Source organism: Chelon labrosus, assembly GCF_963514085.1.
Source record: "Chelon labrosus genome assembly, chromosome: 11".
Taxonomy (NCBI): domain Eukaryota; kingdom Metazoa; phylum Chordata; class Actinopteri; order Mugiliformes; family Mugilidae; genus Chelon; species Chelon labrosus.
Window position 1 is genome coordinate 15,535,415 of NC_140344.1, and position 17,048 is coordinate 15,552,462.

At 40.0% G+C, this 17,048-nt stretch overlaps 1 protein-coding gene across 1 annotated transcript in view; it reads right to left on the reverse strand.

The window, feature by feature from the left end:
- Window positions 1–2,681: 2,681 nt before the first annotated feature.
- Window positions 2,682–17,048, reverse strand: part of fkbp16 (FKBP prolyl isomerase 16) — a 30,251-nt gene continuing 15,884 nt past the window's right edge. Inside the window, exons 4-8 of the mRNA XM_084555437.1 lie at window positions 8,063–8,280; window positions 5,709–5,890; window positions 5,397–5,474; window positions 3,554–3,691; window positions 2,682–3,436 (exon numbers count right to left, since the gene is read on the reverse strand). Of these exons, the coding sequence (XP_084411563.1) occupies window positions 3,350–3,436; window positions 3,554–3,691; window positions 5,397–5,474; window positions 5,709–5,890; window positions 8,063–8,280 (703 nt within the window). The 3' untranslated portion in view covers window positions 2,682–3,349. The remainder of the gene's footprint in view (window positions 3,437–3,553; window positions 3,692–5,396; window positions 5,475–5,708; window positions 5,891–8,062; window positions 8,281–17,048) is intronic.

The following is a 17,048-nucleotide window of genomic DNA, read 5'->3' on the forward strand; positions in this document are numbered from 1 at the left end:
CAGAATACAGGATACAGAAAGCTTTATTAATTCCCAAAGGGCAATTCAGTTTCTACAGTCCACCATCTCTAGACAGACAACCATTCACACAGCAATAGTACATAGCACAAGAAACATTCAGTTTAAAGATTTATTGATTTTGCCAGAAATAAAAATATGAATGCACCCATCCCCCATTTGATCTTTTACTGAGGTGTTTTTTCTTGAAAAACCGAAAGAAAAAAAGAGTAAGAGTACACTTTTGAAATGTTTATTTTAAGCATCACTGTAAGCGATATTACGTTGCAGTTTTTACTTTTCCGGAGTTCCTGGAGAGAACCCACGCAGACACAGGGAGAACATGCAAACGCCACACAGAAAGGCCCAGTCTGCCCATGGATTCGAACCCGGGACCTTATTGCTGTGAGGCATCAGTGCTAACCACCTCACCACTGTGCTGCTCTAAATGGAAGATGAATTGCACATATCAGTTCTACCTAAAGTGCATTGTGCCAAGAACAGATCAGTGAATAATCATTTCCTCAACTCAGTATTTAACAGCGTAATAGCTGAAGGAATAAATGATCTTGCATAACGGTTTGTCTTTCTGGGAGGCAGCAAGTAACACCAACCTGATGGCATAAGAACGAATTCATTTCCAAGAATATGATGTTGGTTCATCAGACTTTTTGCTTTTCAGAGGACACGAGAATTCAGGTTGCGCGTTTGGGTTCCATTAATTTTGGAGCAGACTTTCACAATATTATTTAAACAATTTCGGTCCTTCACTGTTTACCAAACCAACAAATGAAAGAAAAAGTAAGAAGGTTCTCAATATATGACAAGTACACAGTACAAAGTATAGATCTGGAGACACCAAAGGAATTAATCCTGCGCAACAAATGAACTCTCTCCTGGGCACATTTGACCACTGACTCAGAGTTAATTTCAAACTGAGAATCAAAAACCTTACCCAGATATTTATAAGAATTTATAATCTCCACATCCTCACCCTGAATCCACTTTACACCACTTTACAAAATCAGGAAGTGCACGTCCGTGGTCTGATTCTGCACCATGGAGGAGTGACAGCAGAGCAGTATCATCAGAAAATTTAACAAGAAAACTGTCCTCTTTAAGAGACCTGCAGCTATCCGTGTATAAAATGAACAGCAGTGGGGAAAGTACACAACCTTGTGAGTAACCTGTGTTGGAGACTTGGGTTTTAGACCTAACACTATTTATTGAAACCTGCTGTGTCCTATCAATCAGAAAGTTTAAGAACAAGGCTAAAAGCTGGTCAGGCAGCTCAAAATGAGAAGCAAGCCTCTCAATTAAAATATAAGGCTGCATTTTGTTAAAAGCTGATGAGAAGTCAGCTTTTAATGACAAAATCTTTGAAAATACAGAAATTTTATTTTTTTTAATTCATTTTAACCTTTTAAAATTTATTTTAAAGTTTTTTAACTTATTTTATCTTTTTTTAATGAATTTTAACTTTTTTATTTTATTTTAATTTTTTTTAATTCATTTTATTCATGTACAAAATAGAATCTTTGAAAATACAGAAATGTTTATTTTTTTTAATTTCATTTAAACTTTTTAAATTTATTTTAAAGATTTTTAAATTATTTTAACTTTTTTAATTTATTTTAACTTTTACAAAACAGAATCTTTGAAAATACAGATTTTAATTTTTTTTTAATTTAAATTCTTTTCTAGTTTATTTTAACTTCAATTTATTTTAACTTTTTTTAAAGTTCATTTTGACTTTTTCAGTGAAATTTACTTATGTACAAAATGAAGACTTAGAAAATATACAATTTTATTCTTTTTATTTACATAAAAAATAGGGGACTTCTTTGAATGTATTTGAACATTTTTTTTATTTATTTTAACTTTTTCAATTAATTTTATTCGTGTACAAAATAGAATCTTTGAAAAAACAGAAATTTTTACTTTTTTCTTCAATTTCATTTAATTTTTTATTTAAATTCATTTTAACTATTTCAAAGACTTTATAAAAATATAGGGGGAAAAATAGGGGACTTTTTTTATTGTTTATATTTCTTTCAATTTATTTGAACTTTTTAAAATTATTTTGACTTTTTTAATGATTTTTATTTTATTTTTATTTTTATTTACACCTACAAAATGAGGACTTATAAAATATACATTTATTTACGTACAAAATACTAACTTTTTATTATAATATTATAATACAGAAATTTTTATTTTTTAAAATGTCATTTTAACTTTTTTAATTTATTTAAAGTTTTTTAATTTCATTTTAACTTTTTTAAATTCCATTTTCCTTTTTTAATTTGCTATAACTTTGTTTTAATGAATTTTATTTAGGTACAAAATAGGGAACTTAGAAAATATACAATATTTTATTCATGTACAAAATATGGGGCGGCACAGTGGCGAGGTGGTTAGCACTGATGCCTCACAGGGTTCGAATCCATGGGCCGACTGGGCCTTTCTGTGTGGAGTTTGCATGTTCTCCCTGTGTCTGCGTGGGTTCTCTCCGGGTACTCCGGCTTCCTCCCACCATCCAAATCTGTGCGTAGAGTTGGAGCATTGAAGGACACATTTTTATTTAGTAATGAAGAACAATTTTTCTTGTACGTTTTAATGTTGAAAGATTTCACTCTTGAACCTTTAAAAAGGGTTTCATGAAGAACTTTGTAGCTGTATAGATGCATGTAATGTAATCATGGTTATAGTTTAAGTTTTTTATGTGCAGTATTGAACAATTTTATTCAACAAGAAACATTCAGTTTAAAGATTTATTGATTTTGCCAGAAATAAAAATATGAATGCACCCATCCCCCATTTGATCTTTTACCGAGGTGTTTTTTCTTGAAAAACCGAAAGAAAAAGACAACAGACACTTTTGAAATGTTTATTTTAAGCATCACTGTAAGCGATATTACGTTGCAGTTTTTACTTTTTGGTGTGCAATGTGATAGACACTTACTAAACTTTCTGTTAGTCGTTAGTCTGTTTTTGTTGAGCACCTGTGACAACAGAACATTTTCCAGGACCTATTTTTTCAATGACAAAAGGAAATGTAATTGCTTTTCCAAATAAAACAGAACTGAACTGGAAAGATGACCATTAGAAACTTCTGTCTTATCAATTATCAGAAATCTTTGCTGCTGTTGAACATTTGCTAGATTTCTACCAGTCACTTTACAGTGTGTACTACAGGAAACACGTTTTGAATAAAATTTCAGGCTTCAGTGCTGCTGTACTGCCTTCACAGTAGATAACTCTTTTCAAATTAACTGATTACAGAGGGATGGAGACCAAACTCTGCTCAGGATGATTATGTTAATGTATTAAGTGCTTCCTGCAGATGATTTCAGTTTCTTGCAGTCAGAACAACTGACGTCACTAAGCTGCCCAAGGCCACCACCAAAGCTCCAAGTATGAATTTCCAGGAAATTCCCTAAAACATACAATAAAAGCAGAAACACAGTCAAAATCCTCTTAGTTGGTAATCACAAATCATATTAAATCATACATCCGAATCATCAAATCATTGTGTATTTATGCCCCAACTTACATATGACTTCTTCTTAGATGGAATAAGGAAAGGTGCAATATTCTCTCCAAGCATCTCCGCTGGCTTGGCTTTCCATTCTTGAGTGTCTCTGCCTCCTGATTGCCGCTTGACGAGTTTAGATAACTCAACATGGATCGCCTAAAGAAAAGAAGGAACAAACTTTCTAAGACACCCTGTGAAAAGATGGTTTCTATAGATTTGGTGTAAAAAAAAATAAATAAATCTCATTTGGATATATGGGGTGAAGCTGCAGTTTTACATATGTCCAGCAGGTGAGAGCAGAGGTCTGAAACACAAAGTAGGACTTGATGACTAAGGCCAAAAGCTATGTCATAATAAATACGCATTTTTAATTTTATCTTTGAAAATGTCCATGCAAAGGCCTTGACATTATGTTTTGTAAATAAATTAATCTGAATTCGATCTCATCAAAAGATGCAGTAAAAATGTATCAATCTATGTTTTCTTTGCAGATTTTACTCAGTATTCGTGGTTAATCTTTTTTCTGCAGCTCTCTCAGAAAGCAGCTAAATCAAGTTCATCCACAGTATTTTATTCACCACAGAGGACACAAGGGTGCAATTACCAAATCAGCAGATATTTTTGTTTTTTCTCTAGGCCAGACCAGACATATTTTTGATGGTGGCAGTGTCCCTTGTAGGTCAGGTCACTGTAATGACATCTGATGGGAATTTACTCCGTTACACTTTGTAATTCAAATCTAGGGCACTTGTGGGTTTCTTTGTTGTTGTTTTTTTTTTACTATTGTTGCCAGAAAACTGATGTGTGGTCACATCTGTAGACTGCCAGACGCACAGTTTGCTAAAGCCTCTGTGGAGGATTTGGCAGATTAAGATACCACTCAAACAAGACCAAACAAGCCATATACAACAGGAGAAGTTCACAGGGATTTCTTCAGGCTAGGAATAAGGAAAAAAATAACATATAATAGCTAATACTTTATAGGGATTGTAAATCAAACATAATTTTTAATGAACTAACATGTACTGACGTGCAAATAAATATGTTATTAAGATTTTTATTAAGATAATTACAACCATCAGTGCACTTTGTAAAACTGATGACGTTCCCAGTAGCACCACCTGTACTTGGCATCAAATGCTATTGTGCTGAACCAAGAGTGAACATGACAAACATTGTACCTGCATCAAGGTGTTATTGTTTAGCTCCGCTCTGAGTACAGCCTCAGAGAACTGCTCCTACGGTTGTTGACGTTCAGTCTTGTTTAAATATTGAAGTTAGATAACTAAGTCATTACGTGACTATGATTAAATATGAAGCTTCCCCTGACCACACGTTGTTATTCCTACTCATTTACAAAGTGGGGACTTACACACATATTCATATTCGCTTACAAAGTGAGGACGTGTGTATGTAAGTCCTCACTTAGTAACTGAGCAGGAAGGTTTGTCTACTCCAAGTCCCCACTTTGTAAGTAACAAAGCATGTGTGTGTATATATGTCCCCACTTTGTGCTGAAGTAAGAATGCGTGTATACCACAGCCCCACTCTGTAAGTGAGTGAGTGTAAGTCCGCACTTGACTACTGGCATATCCCATGTAGCGACTTGCTGTGGCATGTGTAAGTGTAAGAATGTGTTTGTAAATCCCCACTTGTTAAGCGAGTAAGAATTTGTGTGCAAGTCCCCACTTTGTTCTGGAGTTGGAATGTGTGCATTTTAAATCCCCCCCACATTGTAAATGAGTAGGAATACGTGTGTCTCTCTGTCCCCACATTGGGTTTGGGTAGGTATGAGGTATACGTGTAAGTCCCCATATTGCGAGTGGTGAGGAGATGCATCTGCACACCCACACAATCTCACCTTGGTGGCTGGCTCCAGTTTCAAAGCCTTCTTTAGCAGCTCCATCGCCTCTTCATATTCACCCTTGTCTGAGAGGAGCTGAAAGAGTTTAGAACACCTCCAGTGTGAATAGTGCTGCAGGACCCATGAATCAAAACAGACATAATAGATAGCAATATAATAGTTTTCTGCAAAAAAATAATTAAATATAATCCAGTATTAAACATCCCTCTTCCTTCCAGGAACTCGTCTTGCAATAATAATTTATGACTTGATAAAAATCAAATGAAATGTTTTCTCTCTCTGTAACAACAAGACAGAATGGGCCCTCACCTTTCCCGTTCTGAAAAGGGCCTTCACGTTGTTCGGCTCGAGGGTCAAAACATCCCGGCTCGTGTGCAGTGCCTCCTCAAACTGCTCCAGTTTGAGCTGAGCAGCTGCCAGGTTGTTCAGACACTTCACGCGGTAGTCCTGCACCTCTTCCTCCTCTGCCTTCACACCACCATCGCTACCATCTGCACACAGCCAGAAACACATGGCTCATCACATATGCTCTGCTGCTGCAATCCCAAAGAAGGAAAAAAGGTTTGACAGAGATTGCTTAACTTATCTCAGGGACTTGTAAAATACATTAAAAAAAAAACATTTTTGGACTTCATTGGAGAAACTCCCATGGGGTGTCATTATGAAGCTGGTTTGTGTTCTGTTTTTTTATTCAGCTGGCTATTTTATCGCTATCCCTGCTCCAGTGGTATGGTTTCACCATTAGATCCGAACATGTCCAACTGCATGAAGTAGTGACCCAAGCAATAAGCCCTTGTCAGCCCAAAGGTACTGAGGAATTTTAGCCTTGGTCCTGATGGTGATGGGAAATAAAGCCGCTTAGGGAGCGCATCTGTGTGGATGTGTCACTAAACTAAATGTACTGTTGAATTTAGTCAGTTTTCCATAGGGCTCTGTTCCACGCTGGATCCTGTAAAGTGCAAACTGATTTTTCTACTGGGCAACAGAACAAGAACAAACTCAGCACTGACATATTACTACCTGTTTGGTAGAAAAGAAAGTTTGGAACCGTTTCCAAATTTTACATCCAGGTGAATGAGAGTGGCGAGAGACATACAATGCACTGAAAGAATCTCAAACACTACACAGAGCTATGGGGAGCAGCGTAAATAGTGCACTAAACAAAGTGATTTGATCTCTTGTTAATGTGAAATTATTGACGTGCGCAGTTAATTTATGTCGTCATTTGGTAAGTTAGCATCTTAGAAAAGATATGTTCTATCAGTTTTATTTTTGTCCCGATTTCTTTTATTGTTTAGTATTATCCAGTCTGAACGGTAGTTTCTTGCCCAGAGCTTTGTCAGTGAATAAGACTGCGTGTAAGTTCCCATATTGTAGTCGAGCAGGAATGGGTGTGCACTGTGAACCAGCCCAAGAAACTCGCTGCCTGTCAACATGACCATGTCAGTAGTTTACACTGTAACAATGCTGCTGCTATGTAAATACTGGATGACAATATAATTGAATACAGTTTTTTACAACCTGTGTTCTGCAATGACAATAAAGGATATTCTACACTACTCTATTCTATTCTACTGAGTTAAAATGTGTGTGTAAGTCCCCATATTGTAATTGACTGAGAATGGATGTGTATTTTAAGTCCCTGCTTTGTAAGTGAATAGGAATGCAGTTTTGAATCGGAATGCATTTAAGTTCCCATATTGTAGTTGAGCAGGAATGGGTGCGTTTAAATCCCAATTAGGAATGTTCGGTCTGTTAAGTTGCGTATTGTTATTGCTTGCGTTACATTTCTTCTTTTTTTAAAACTAAATATTGAGCTTCATCTTTAACGTTAACTCACACATTTTCAACCTTTAAACTGCATCTGGAAGATTTCGTTCTTCCTTGTGAATGGAGAGCAGCTGTACTGAGATGCTTTCACTCAAATTCATTTATTTACGTAATTCAAGGCATTTAACTGTATAATTCTTGCTAAAAATTGGCCCAGAATTGAGTGCTACCTTTCTAATATTTAAGTGAGTGCAGCTACGCCTGATGAATTTATCACAGTGATTTATGAGCTCACGTGTAATGCTTCATCGTCTGATTGGCCCCAATTGGCCCCAGAGCGACCCGATAAGAGTTAACATGCTGCTGAATCTCCTGCATTATTATCTTCCATCTGATCGTCTTCTCATCCACTAATTACATGATATCGATGCCCTGATAAACTCCTCTCCTCGGTGCCACGGAGAGTTCACTCGGAGGTCCGCCGTCATTGATGCATTAGGAGGCAGTCCATGTTTTTCTCTTCACTGACGTCCCCCTCGCGTCTGCCTGGCCCCGTCAATGATTAAAGTGATTAAGGAGGTGGAAATAATAAGAAAGTTGATTAGCTTCGATTATGCCAAAGAGTAAAGCAAAAGCGTTTATCCTGGCAGTCGGCTCAGATGGACGTGGCTCTGCATCGAGATTAGAGCGACGGCAGAACGGAGGAGATCACTAAAGTGTTGTGCTGAGCTGAAAGTGATGTTGAAATGTGGCGTGAGTGTTTTTATGTCTCTTGCGAGCGATTATCTGTTGCATTTCCATTTTTATCAACTGCTATATAACACCCCTGGTGGAGAATAGCGTATGGAATTTTTTTTTTCCCATGAATAAATTCAGGTTTTGATGTGGCGTACCTCTGCTGCGTGTGGTTAGCACATCCAGAGCCATACAATAGGCTCTGGCAGCCATACTAAATTCCTCCCTCTGGAAATGAAAGTTTCCCCGCTCTCGTTTCTGGTTGCCGATGCGGATGCGGTCTGCAATGGGAAGGGTTAAGGGGTCTGGTTTCTCTCTGATGTCCAGCAGCTGCAGCTGGTAGAGTAGAGGAGCCCAGGATGGAATATCAGGCTCTCTGCGCACAAACAAACAAAGACATAATTAATATCATCACAGGGCAAAGGAGTACTCTATCTAAAACTGTCTTCGAAAATCAGTCTAATCTCATCAAGATTATTTAAATCAATCAACCAATCAATCAAGTTATCAGGTGTGAAGCCCATACATGTTTATAATACATTGTTAAGACTGCTATTTGGATATTTTAACAGTTTAATGTCATTTACTGACTAAGCACCAGATAAGTGGAGGTGGACTGGTGTTGTTGAATCTTCCATTCAGACTAGGGTTGGGGTTAGGCACAGCAAATTTGACTCTGATCAAATCAACGCTGATACTATCACTCGCTGCCAGACGACATTCAAAGCGTCCTGCGTTGCTCCTCGGTTTCTGCTCAAGGTTCAAGGTTCAAGGTTCGTTTTATTTTACAAATCATTTTAAAATACAACATACAAATTCATATTCCCCAGCTCCTGCAGTTCCTTCACTATATTATAAACTCAAACAACCATCACATCTCGGGTTTGTTCCCAGACTGAAGCTGTCATCACGCGCAAACACGTGGCCCTCAGATCTGTGCTTTTGTCAAATATTTGTTTTGCCCTCAGCCTTTCTGAAGACAAGTAAAGTGGTGCTAATCTTCTAAATGCAGCATAGATTTAAACTGAGTACATTTTTTTTTTTTTTTAGGTGTGCCCTTTTGTGGACAATAATATTTTGCTATACTGAACCCGTCCGCAGCAGTTCATTGCTTGGCTTCTGGTACTGGTACTCGTGTCTGCTTCTCCAAACAGGCGCCGTGGAGACCACCGTCAACTGTAGGTAACTCTCTGGCTATAAATAAGTACCTCCTACAGCCCCACTTCAAAGAAAACCAACTATCCCTTTAAAGTGGAAATACGAACATGCCGGCAGGAGTTTTTCCTCTCCTGATTTTCTACAATAAACAACTTCATTTCAAAAACTAAGAAAGCTCAAGGAGCTAAGGTGCTTGGAACGATTAGCACGAGTCTAATCATTGCAACGCCCCACGTGGTGAGCTATCTCGTTTTCGAGGGGGTCCTTGACATGAAAACTGAAAACCAGAACTGAATACAGATACATTAAAGTGATACAAAGGAACACACGACAACAATCAACACACAAACGTCAGAGAGACGAGTTGGCTGGTAAACACAGCCAATAACTGGCCACAGAGGGGCTGTGAACAAATGCGTTCACAGCAATAACATAATTAACCTAAAACAACTGGATAAAATACAGAAAAAGACACTGATCAGCCACAACATTAAAACCACTGACAGGTGAAGTAAATAACACTGACCATCTTGTGACAATTCAATGTTCTGCTGGGAAACTTTTGGACCTGGCATTCATGTGGATGTTACTTAGACATGTACCACCCACCTAGACCAGACCAGGCACCCCCACCCCATAGCAACGACACTCCTTGATGACTCCTTCCCTCCAAATTCACTAGATCTCAAACTGAGTATCAAGTATCTGCGGGATGTCCCTCAACACACAGGACCCAAAGTCCCCCCACTAACAGCAATCTGTTGCCAGACACCACAGGACACCCTCAGAAGACCCATGTCCATTCTCTGATGAACTGCTTTGGAGGCACAAGGGAGACCCACACAATATCGGGTCATAATGTTATGCCTGATCGGTGTGTATATTTGTACATTGTTATTTAATCATGTGAAATGTGTATAATGTATTTTAAAAATAAGAAGACAAATCCATCAAACGTGAAATATTGATCAAATGCTTAAAAGTAACAGTTATTCCAATAAAAAGAACAATTACTCATCCGACTGTAGCAATGAAGATGAATGGTTAGTTGTGTGTAATACCTCAGCACAGTGTCTGTTTGCATTTGAAGTTTTATCTCTCTGAAGTATTTTAATAAACTTCGCCCACAGAAAGCATCAGACCGTTGTTGTCAGTGTTGAGGTTTCTGATGATATAGTTTAGTCTCTGGCGGCTGTCCCGTGTGCAGATTCTGTTTCACTGTATTCAACAGTTCACACGCCTTAAACCCTTTAAGGGCGTCTGAGCGACTGCGGTTCATTTAAGCAGACGAGAATTTGAAACTGGTACGGAGCTTCAGTGTACTCAAGAGTCACTCAGAAGGAAAGTTAATTTGGTTTTCAATCATCTGGCTCCTGTGACTGCGTCGCACCACAAAGCCCCATTATCAGCTGCTCTGTGGAGGCTCTGATTCCAAAGGTGTGTGTGTGTCTGTGCGTGTTTGAGAGGGAACCAATGCAAAGACACTACATTTTAAAACATATGTAGACTTATTGTAACAAGACATGACAAAAAAAAAAAAATAAATATCACACACAAGTGAAAGCTCTAAAAGACAAACAAATATCCGAAACCAAGCGATAGCGAAAAAAGTGAATTTTCCCTCAGACCCCCACCCAGACACCGTGTGCTGCAAAGTGATAGTTCTGGGAGCTGTGTCTCGTCATGAATTATTCAAGCTGCTTGTGTCAATGACACAATTTATGTTTGTCTAACAGAATTAGCTGTATCCCTAGTTACTGTGAGGCTGTGTCAGCAGGTGGGATCAGGTTACCCTTTCACCTCTCCTCTCTGGAGACCTCGTCCACTGTCACAGGAGTGTGAAACCAGCTGCTGAGCCAAGGCCTCGGAAACCTGAGCCGGATCCCCGCCCTCGCAAGCGGAGGAAGCGGCGTTCGGGGGCGCTAAATGCTAAATAAATAAGTAGATGCAGGTCTTTCTTTGCTATTTAAGACAGCAGCGCTCAATCCCGGCGACTCATTTTTGCATGCCGCTGCTGGTTTGCTGAGTTGTGTAACAGGTGTTATAGAGCAGCAGAACTTGTGCTGCATTCAGTAACGTTAGTTTTTCTAAAAACGGGCCTCGTCTGTCCAACAGATCCTTCTTTCTTGCTAATGCCGCGCATTTTTTTCGCGTTCTAAAAATATGACACCCTCCACAAATGATTCACTGCTCAGTTGTTGCAGCACATTAGCACGCCGTGGCTGTTTGCATACATTTCTCAGCTCTTATCTGAAAACATTACACAATAATGGCTGGGTATTGCGCAACAGCATGCAGCGTGCAACAAGAACACACACCACGGTGTCCTGCATACTCTGACCCGCGAGAGTCTGGCTCCAGAGCAAATGTGGTCCCGTGAATTCACCCGTGAGCCCGCTGCCGAAAAACGTGCAGGGTTGAAGTCAGCGAATAAAGACTGAAAGCTTTTAAAATGTGTTTACACCGAGCCTGATTCGTTTATTGGAACGGGTGCAGCAGGATGAGAAGTGTGGGTTTGTTCTCTGGTAATAAAACAACACAAGAATCCTGCACTACAAATGGAATTTAAAATATTATTTAAGTAAGTAAAAGTATGTAAATATTATCAGCAAAAAAGTACAAAAGAATTAAAAGTAAAAGTACTCCATGCAGAGGACTTGATCCCTTTATATAATATTATTGCTAGTGCACACAGTAGAAGTAGAGTCATAGTCCTATAGTGGGCCAATCCATTACAACGCTACTAACTACTAAATATAGCTATTAAATATAATGGAGTGTTAAATAATGTGTTATGTTATAGTCCCGATTAGAGAACCTTTTCCTAGGTTTTCTCAGTTTCCATTCATCTTCAAATAACTACACAGTAACCAGTAAGTAGGTTGAAACACCCCAAGCACATACACCTTGACTGCGCTCTTAAGTACACCTTACAGTTTCTGCATTTCCATGGACAATATTACTTGAACCTTAAGTTAAATGATTCTGATCAGAGATTCCAGCTGTTCCCGCAAACGCTAAAATGATCTGATAAGATATGCAGTACGTGTTTACATACAGCAAAACAGAATCTATCTTTTGATATGTATAAAGTGGTTCTGCCCAGTGAGGAAAGTCTAATGTGCTGGCAACACGACAGAAGAGATGGATCCACATTTCCAACGCCACAGCCCACATCAGATCTGGTTTTGCTCTTCTTTACAATCGTAGTTGAACAGCTTGTTGTTTTGCTACCTCCATGTTCTTGTCCCTACTGGAATCTCGTCACGTCATCTGATGTTTACCCCACGTCAGCCAACATTTATTTTTTTTTTTTAATTCCAGTCAGAGAGATGATGGCATCAAGCCTTTACCGGAGGGGGTTTACATCGTTTTTTTTTTTTTTTTTAAATGAATACATTATCAAAAGTTTGCACCACCCCTTCTCCTCCTCAGACCAGTCTGCTCTGGTTCGGATGGTTACATGATGACACGTTTTCACCGCAATTATTAGCGGAATCCTAATCTCCATTCAAACAGCAAGTGAGGAAGTGAGTATTATCATTTTGCATAATGGTCTGTGTCATGTTGTGGCTGATTTTTGAGCGCGCCACACTGAGCTACTATTTCACATTCAGAATTCGGACGGATGCAGCGTACAATACGGAAGCGTATCACATAATTAAGTGAAGCAGCTTTACATAGTGTATGTATATTTGTTCTACTTTACATGAGAATTGTTTGATTATAATTATTATTTCCCAGAACGTGTGATTCAACAACTCACTTCCAAAGAGGTCTTACAGTGTTTGGTTTGTAACAGCTCTTACTCATCATGTCATTAGAGACTGGTTTATTATTTTTTTGTTACAGAATAAAGTACAATATTTCCCTCTGACGCAGAATGAGCCACTTAATTTGTGAAGTGATGAGTCATTTCTCGTTAATCGATGCAGACAGAGCTGCTTCACCGCATAAACACTTCCCAAATAATGTGTTATCCTGCAAACAGAAGTCACACAAACACAAGCAGAGTGCTCGCTGTCTGACAAAAAGAGCCACGCTTCCTTTGCAGGATTCAACAGGTGTGATCTCAGGAAACAACACCACAGCGTACACAACACAGACTGAGGGTTAAGGCCTGAAACACTAATGAATAATCTGACTTCCATTGTCACCATCATGGGCATTAAACAAAATTGACATGACTGGCGAGCTGCTGAGCGTAATCTGAGAACGCAGCGCGCTGACAGATCTATAAGGTTTACGGTGTCATGTGGGTCACCGGTGATTAGCTCCACACCAGTGCGCTGCCGTGCTGAGCTCAGCCAATGAGCCCCCAGGGTCTTATTAGCGCAAACAGGAAGCAGAGGCTGGTCAGCGGGGCGAGATCCCTCAGCAAGATCCCGGTGAAACCTGAACCTGCAACTTTAGCGGTGATCAGCATCCAAAAGGTGAGCCGCAGGGCCGCCCCCGCCGCCTGCTGCTGTTAACGTCCCTGCCCCTCCGCAACAAACTCTGATCGCACAGACGTCAGCCTGCCGTAACTGTGACGTAGCTGTCATTTTCCAAGGTTGTGTAACAAGGTTGTGGTTTAGAAGTCACATTTTTTTTATCTTGTAAAACTAGAAGGCTTTTAACAAGCCAGGTCCACCATTATGCTGATGGCTCTGTGACACTAATTATGCTTCATTCACGCACCATTTGCAGAGTTGGAAGAACAAGAAAACCGCCCCTTATCTGGCTCTGTGGTGTTTATGTATCATTCCATTTAACCTTGTGGCCATGCCATTTAATTAGCTTGTTTTGTTCTGTATTTTCGTGCACAAGTTAAAGGGTAATTTGTACCAAATAGCTGGAGCCTATCCCAGCTGTCATCAGGCAAGAGGCGGGGTACACCCTGGACAGGTCGCCAGTCTATCACAGGGCTAACACAGAGAGACAGACAACCATTCACACTCACATGCACACCTACGGCCAATTTAGAATCACCAATGAACCTAACCAGCATGTCTCTGGACGGTGGGAGGAAGCCGGAGTACCCGGAGAGAACCCACGCAGACACAGGGAGAACATGCAAACTCCACACAGAAAGGCCTCAGTCGGATCCGAACCCAGAACCTTCTTGCTGTGAGGCATCAGTGCTAACCACTACTCCACTGTGCCACCCAGAGTTTCCAAGTTTGCAAATAAAATGAAAGCACCACTTCAAAAGTTTTCCAGTTTCCATTTGCAGAAACAAAGCATGCAGGTTGTTGTCTGACTCAAACCAGAAATAGCGACACAGAGTCGAAGATAGTTAAAGATACGAGAGGTCAGCTGTGGTTGCAGCTCTGACAGCAATCAGAGACGGAGACAAGTTCAGGTGCCAGACTGGATTTGTGTAGACTGACTGCAGACACCACCGTGTTCATCTGTTCAGTATTTGACATACGTGTGGTCCTGTTGGTGTTTCGCCCCAGTTGTAATTTATCTGTCGGGTTTGACAAAATCTTGAGGTGTCACAGAAGCAGTCAGCACCTTAGCTCAAACAAAAGTTATCAACCAACTTTCTTTTCTATAACCAAAACCAATACACACACACACAATAGAAATAAGACTTATGTCTGATCTACATTAGTCTCCCTTAACGAGGACAGTGTGTTTCTCAGTCTGCTGTGTTTTTATTATCTGGCGTTTGTGCGACGTGGTTGTATTCCTTGTAACGCGACTGTAATCAGATTAAAACAGGAATGTTTCCTCTCCTCTTGTGTTCATGTGAATGGAGTGATAAGGAGAGATTTCCCCTCTCTTGTCATGGGTAGAGTTTGAATTCACTATAGATGACTTTGATTCATAGGTCGCAGCTCAGCAAACTTCCTCATTAAGGTGTATGATGGTGACTCATCCTGTTATCTGTCATGCAGACCCCTCACCGCTCTGACTGAAAGGAAAAAAAATAAAATAAACCTCCAGCAGAGGAAAACAGTGGTCACTTTGACGTCACGCGCTCCATAAATGATGGAAAGGCCAGCCGTGTACCTCATCCTGGTTTCTATGGTTACAACCTCCTAATATACCATAATAAATGCAGTGTGCGGCTTGCATGATAATACGAAAAATCCAAGGGGATTTACGAGGCTGTTTATGTTTTTTTTTTTCACAGCGGTGAAAACAGTTCTGCTGCTGCTGTCGTTGAGTGTTGCGTCTGTTTTGACTCTTGGATGGACACGCGGCATCAATACAGCCGTGCAAAGAAGCTTAGCTTATAATCCTGGCATCAGTGAGACGTCACAGCTGTTTTTCCTCGCCTGCTGCCTTACGAGTTAATTTGCAGCAAAACTGCCTCCTATTGCAGTCGGAGATCAAGAAGCTAAACCAACAGTGTGAGGCCTTTCAGCTGCTGCCTGTGCTTTCCTCTCCTGTTTGTTTTCATTTCCTCCTCCAGCAATGAGCCAGTGAAACGGCGCTCGCAGGGATCAAGGGCATCTTCTGCCTCATATCCCGGGGGTTGAGCTCCTCAAAAGTCTCCATATAATCTACAGCACATTTCCTAAGGCCTGTTAAAGTGCACCCCATCTCAGCCCAGGGGTACCTGCGGGAATGCAGAGGGTTTTTAATCACAGGGATTATTAAATAGAGGAAGTACAGAACATTGGGTAATTATCTGTAGTAGGGACCGCCAGTACTATTACCCTGACAAGATGGGACTATTTGAGACAGGAAGTGAATACAAATACCAAGGTACCTGAAGGAGTTCACAACCATTAGTATTACGTACCAACATGTGTATTATACACCGATCAGGCATAACATTATGACCACCTTCCTAATATTGTGTAGGTCTCCCTTGTGCCTCCAAAACAGTTGTGACTCATCAGAGGACATGGACATGGGCCTTCTGAGGGTGTCCTGTGGTGTCTGACAACAAAATGTTGTTAGTTGGGGTCTTTGGGTCCTATGGGTTGAGGGGAGGGGCCTCTGTGGATCAGACTTGTTCCAGTGCATCCCACAGATACTTGATCAGTTTGGGATCTGGTGAATTTGGAGGCCAGGTCAACACCTTGTGCTGTTCTTCATGTTTTTTTTTTTAGTTGTTCCTAAACAGTTTTTGTGTGTGTGCCTGTGCCAGGCTGCATCCTGCTGCGGATGGCTGCTGCCATCAAGGAGTGTCATTGCTATGGGGTGGGGGTGCCTGGTCTGGTCTAGGTGGGTGGTACATGTCTAAGTAACATCCACATGAATGCCAGGTTCAGACGTTTCCCAGCAGAACATTGAATTGTCACAAGATGGTCAATGTTATTTACTCCTCCTGTCAGTGGTTTTGATGTTGTGCCTGATTGGTGTCTATTTAAATATTAAATGCATAATTCATACAAGCCAGCCATCTATGAAGGATCTTCCTGACTGTTGCTGCTGTGCTTTCTTTAAGATAAATGCACATTGTGCTGATATTTCTACCTAGACTCTATTAAAAACAGAGGCGCTGCTTCTTTATTTACTGGTTGCCATATATTGGTGCTCCATAGATGTTTTGTTATTTTTCTGTTCACCCAGTTAAATCAGCTGACTGAACTGACTCAGCAGACGTCCACTGAGATGTTACTGACGTGACTAGACTTTCAGCTGACGAAGACGAAAAATAACAGAGAGACAATGAAATAAAGCTCAGATAATTCCTTTCAACAGACGAGTGCAATTCAAAAATTCATCACATGCCAAAACATCCCAGTTGTTTTTTTTTAATAGACCTTTTTTTCTCTCGGCAGACTTGTCGTAACAGGAAAAGTGAGGTAAAATGGCTCAGTCCCATTTAAATGTAAGTCACAGTGAGCGGTGCACGCTACAGGGATCGTTTTAAGTAACTCATCTAAGTGGAATGCAGCTATTTTTAGTGTTTTCAATTATAACCGTGCTTTTCCTGTTATGATAAGCCGACATGTTTGCTGTGAAAAAAAAGGAAAGACTCATGCTATTGCCCAACTATCAGAGAGTATCACAGCAGCAAATATTTAATCTAGAGTTTCT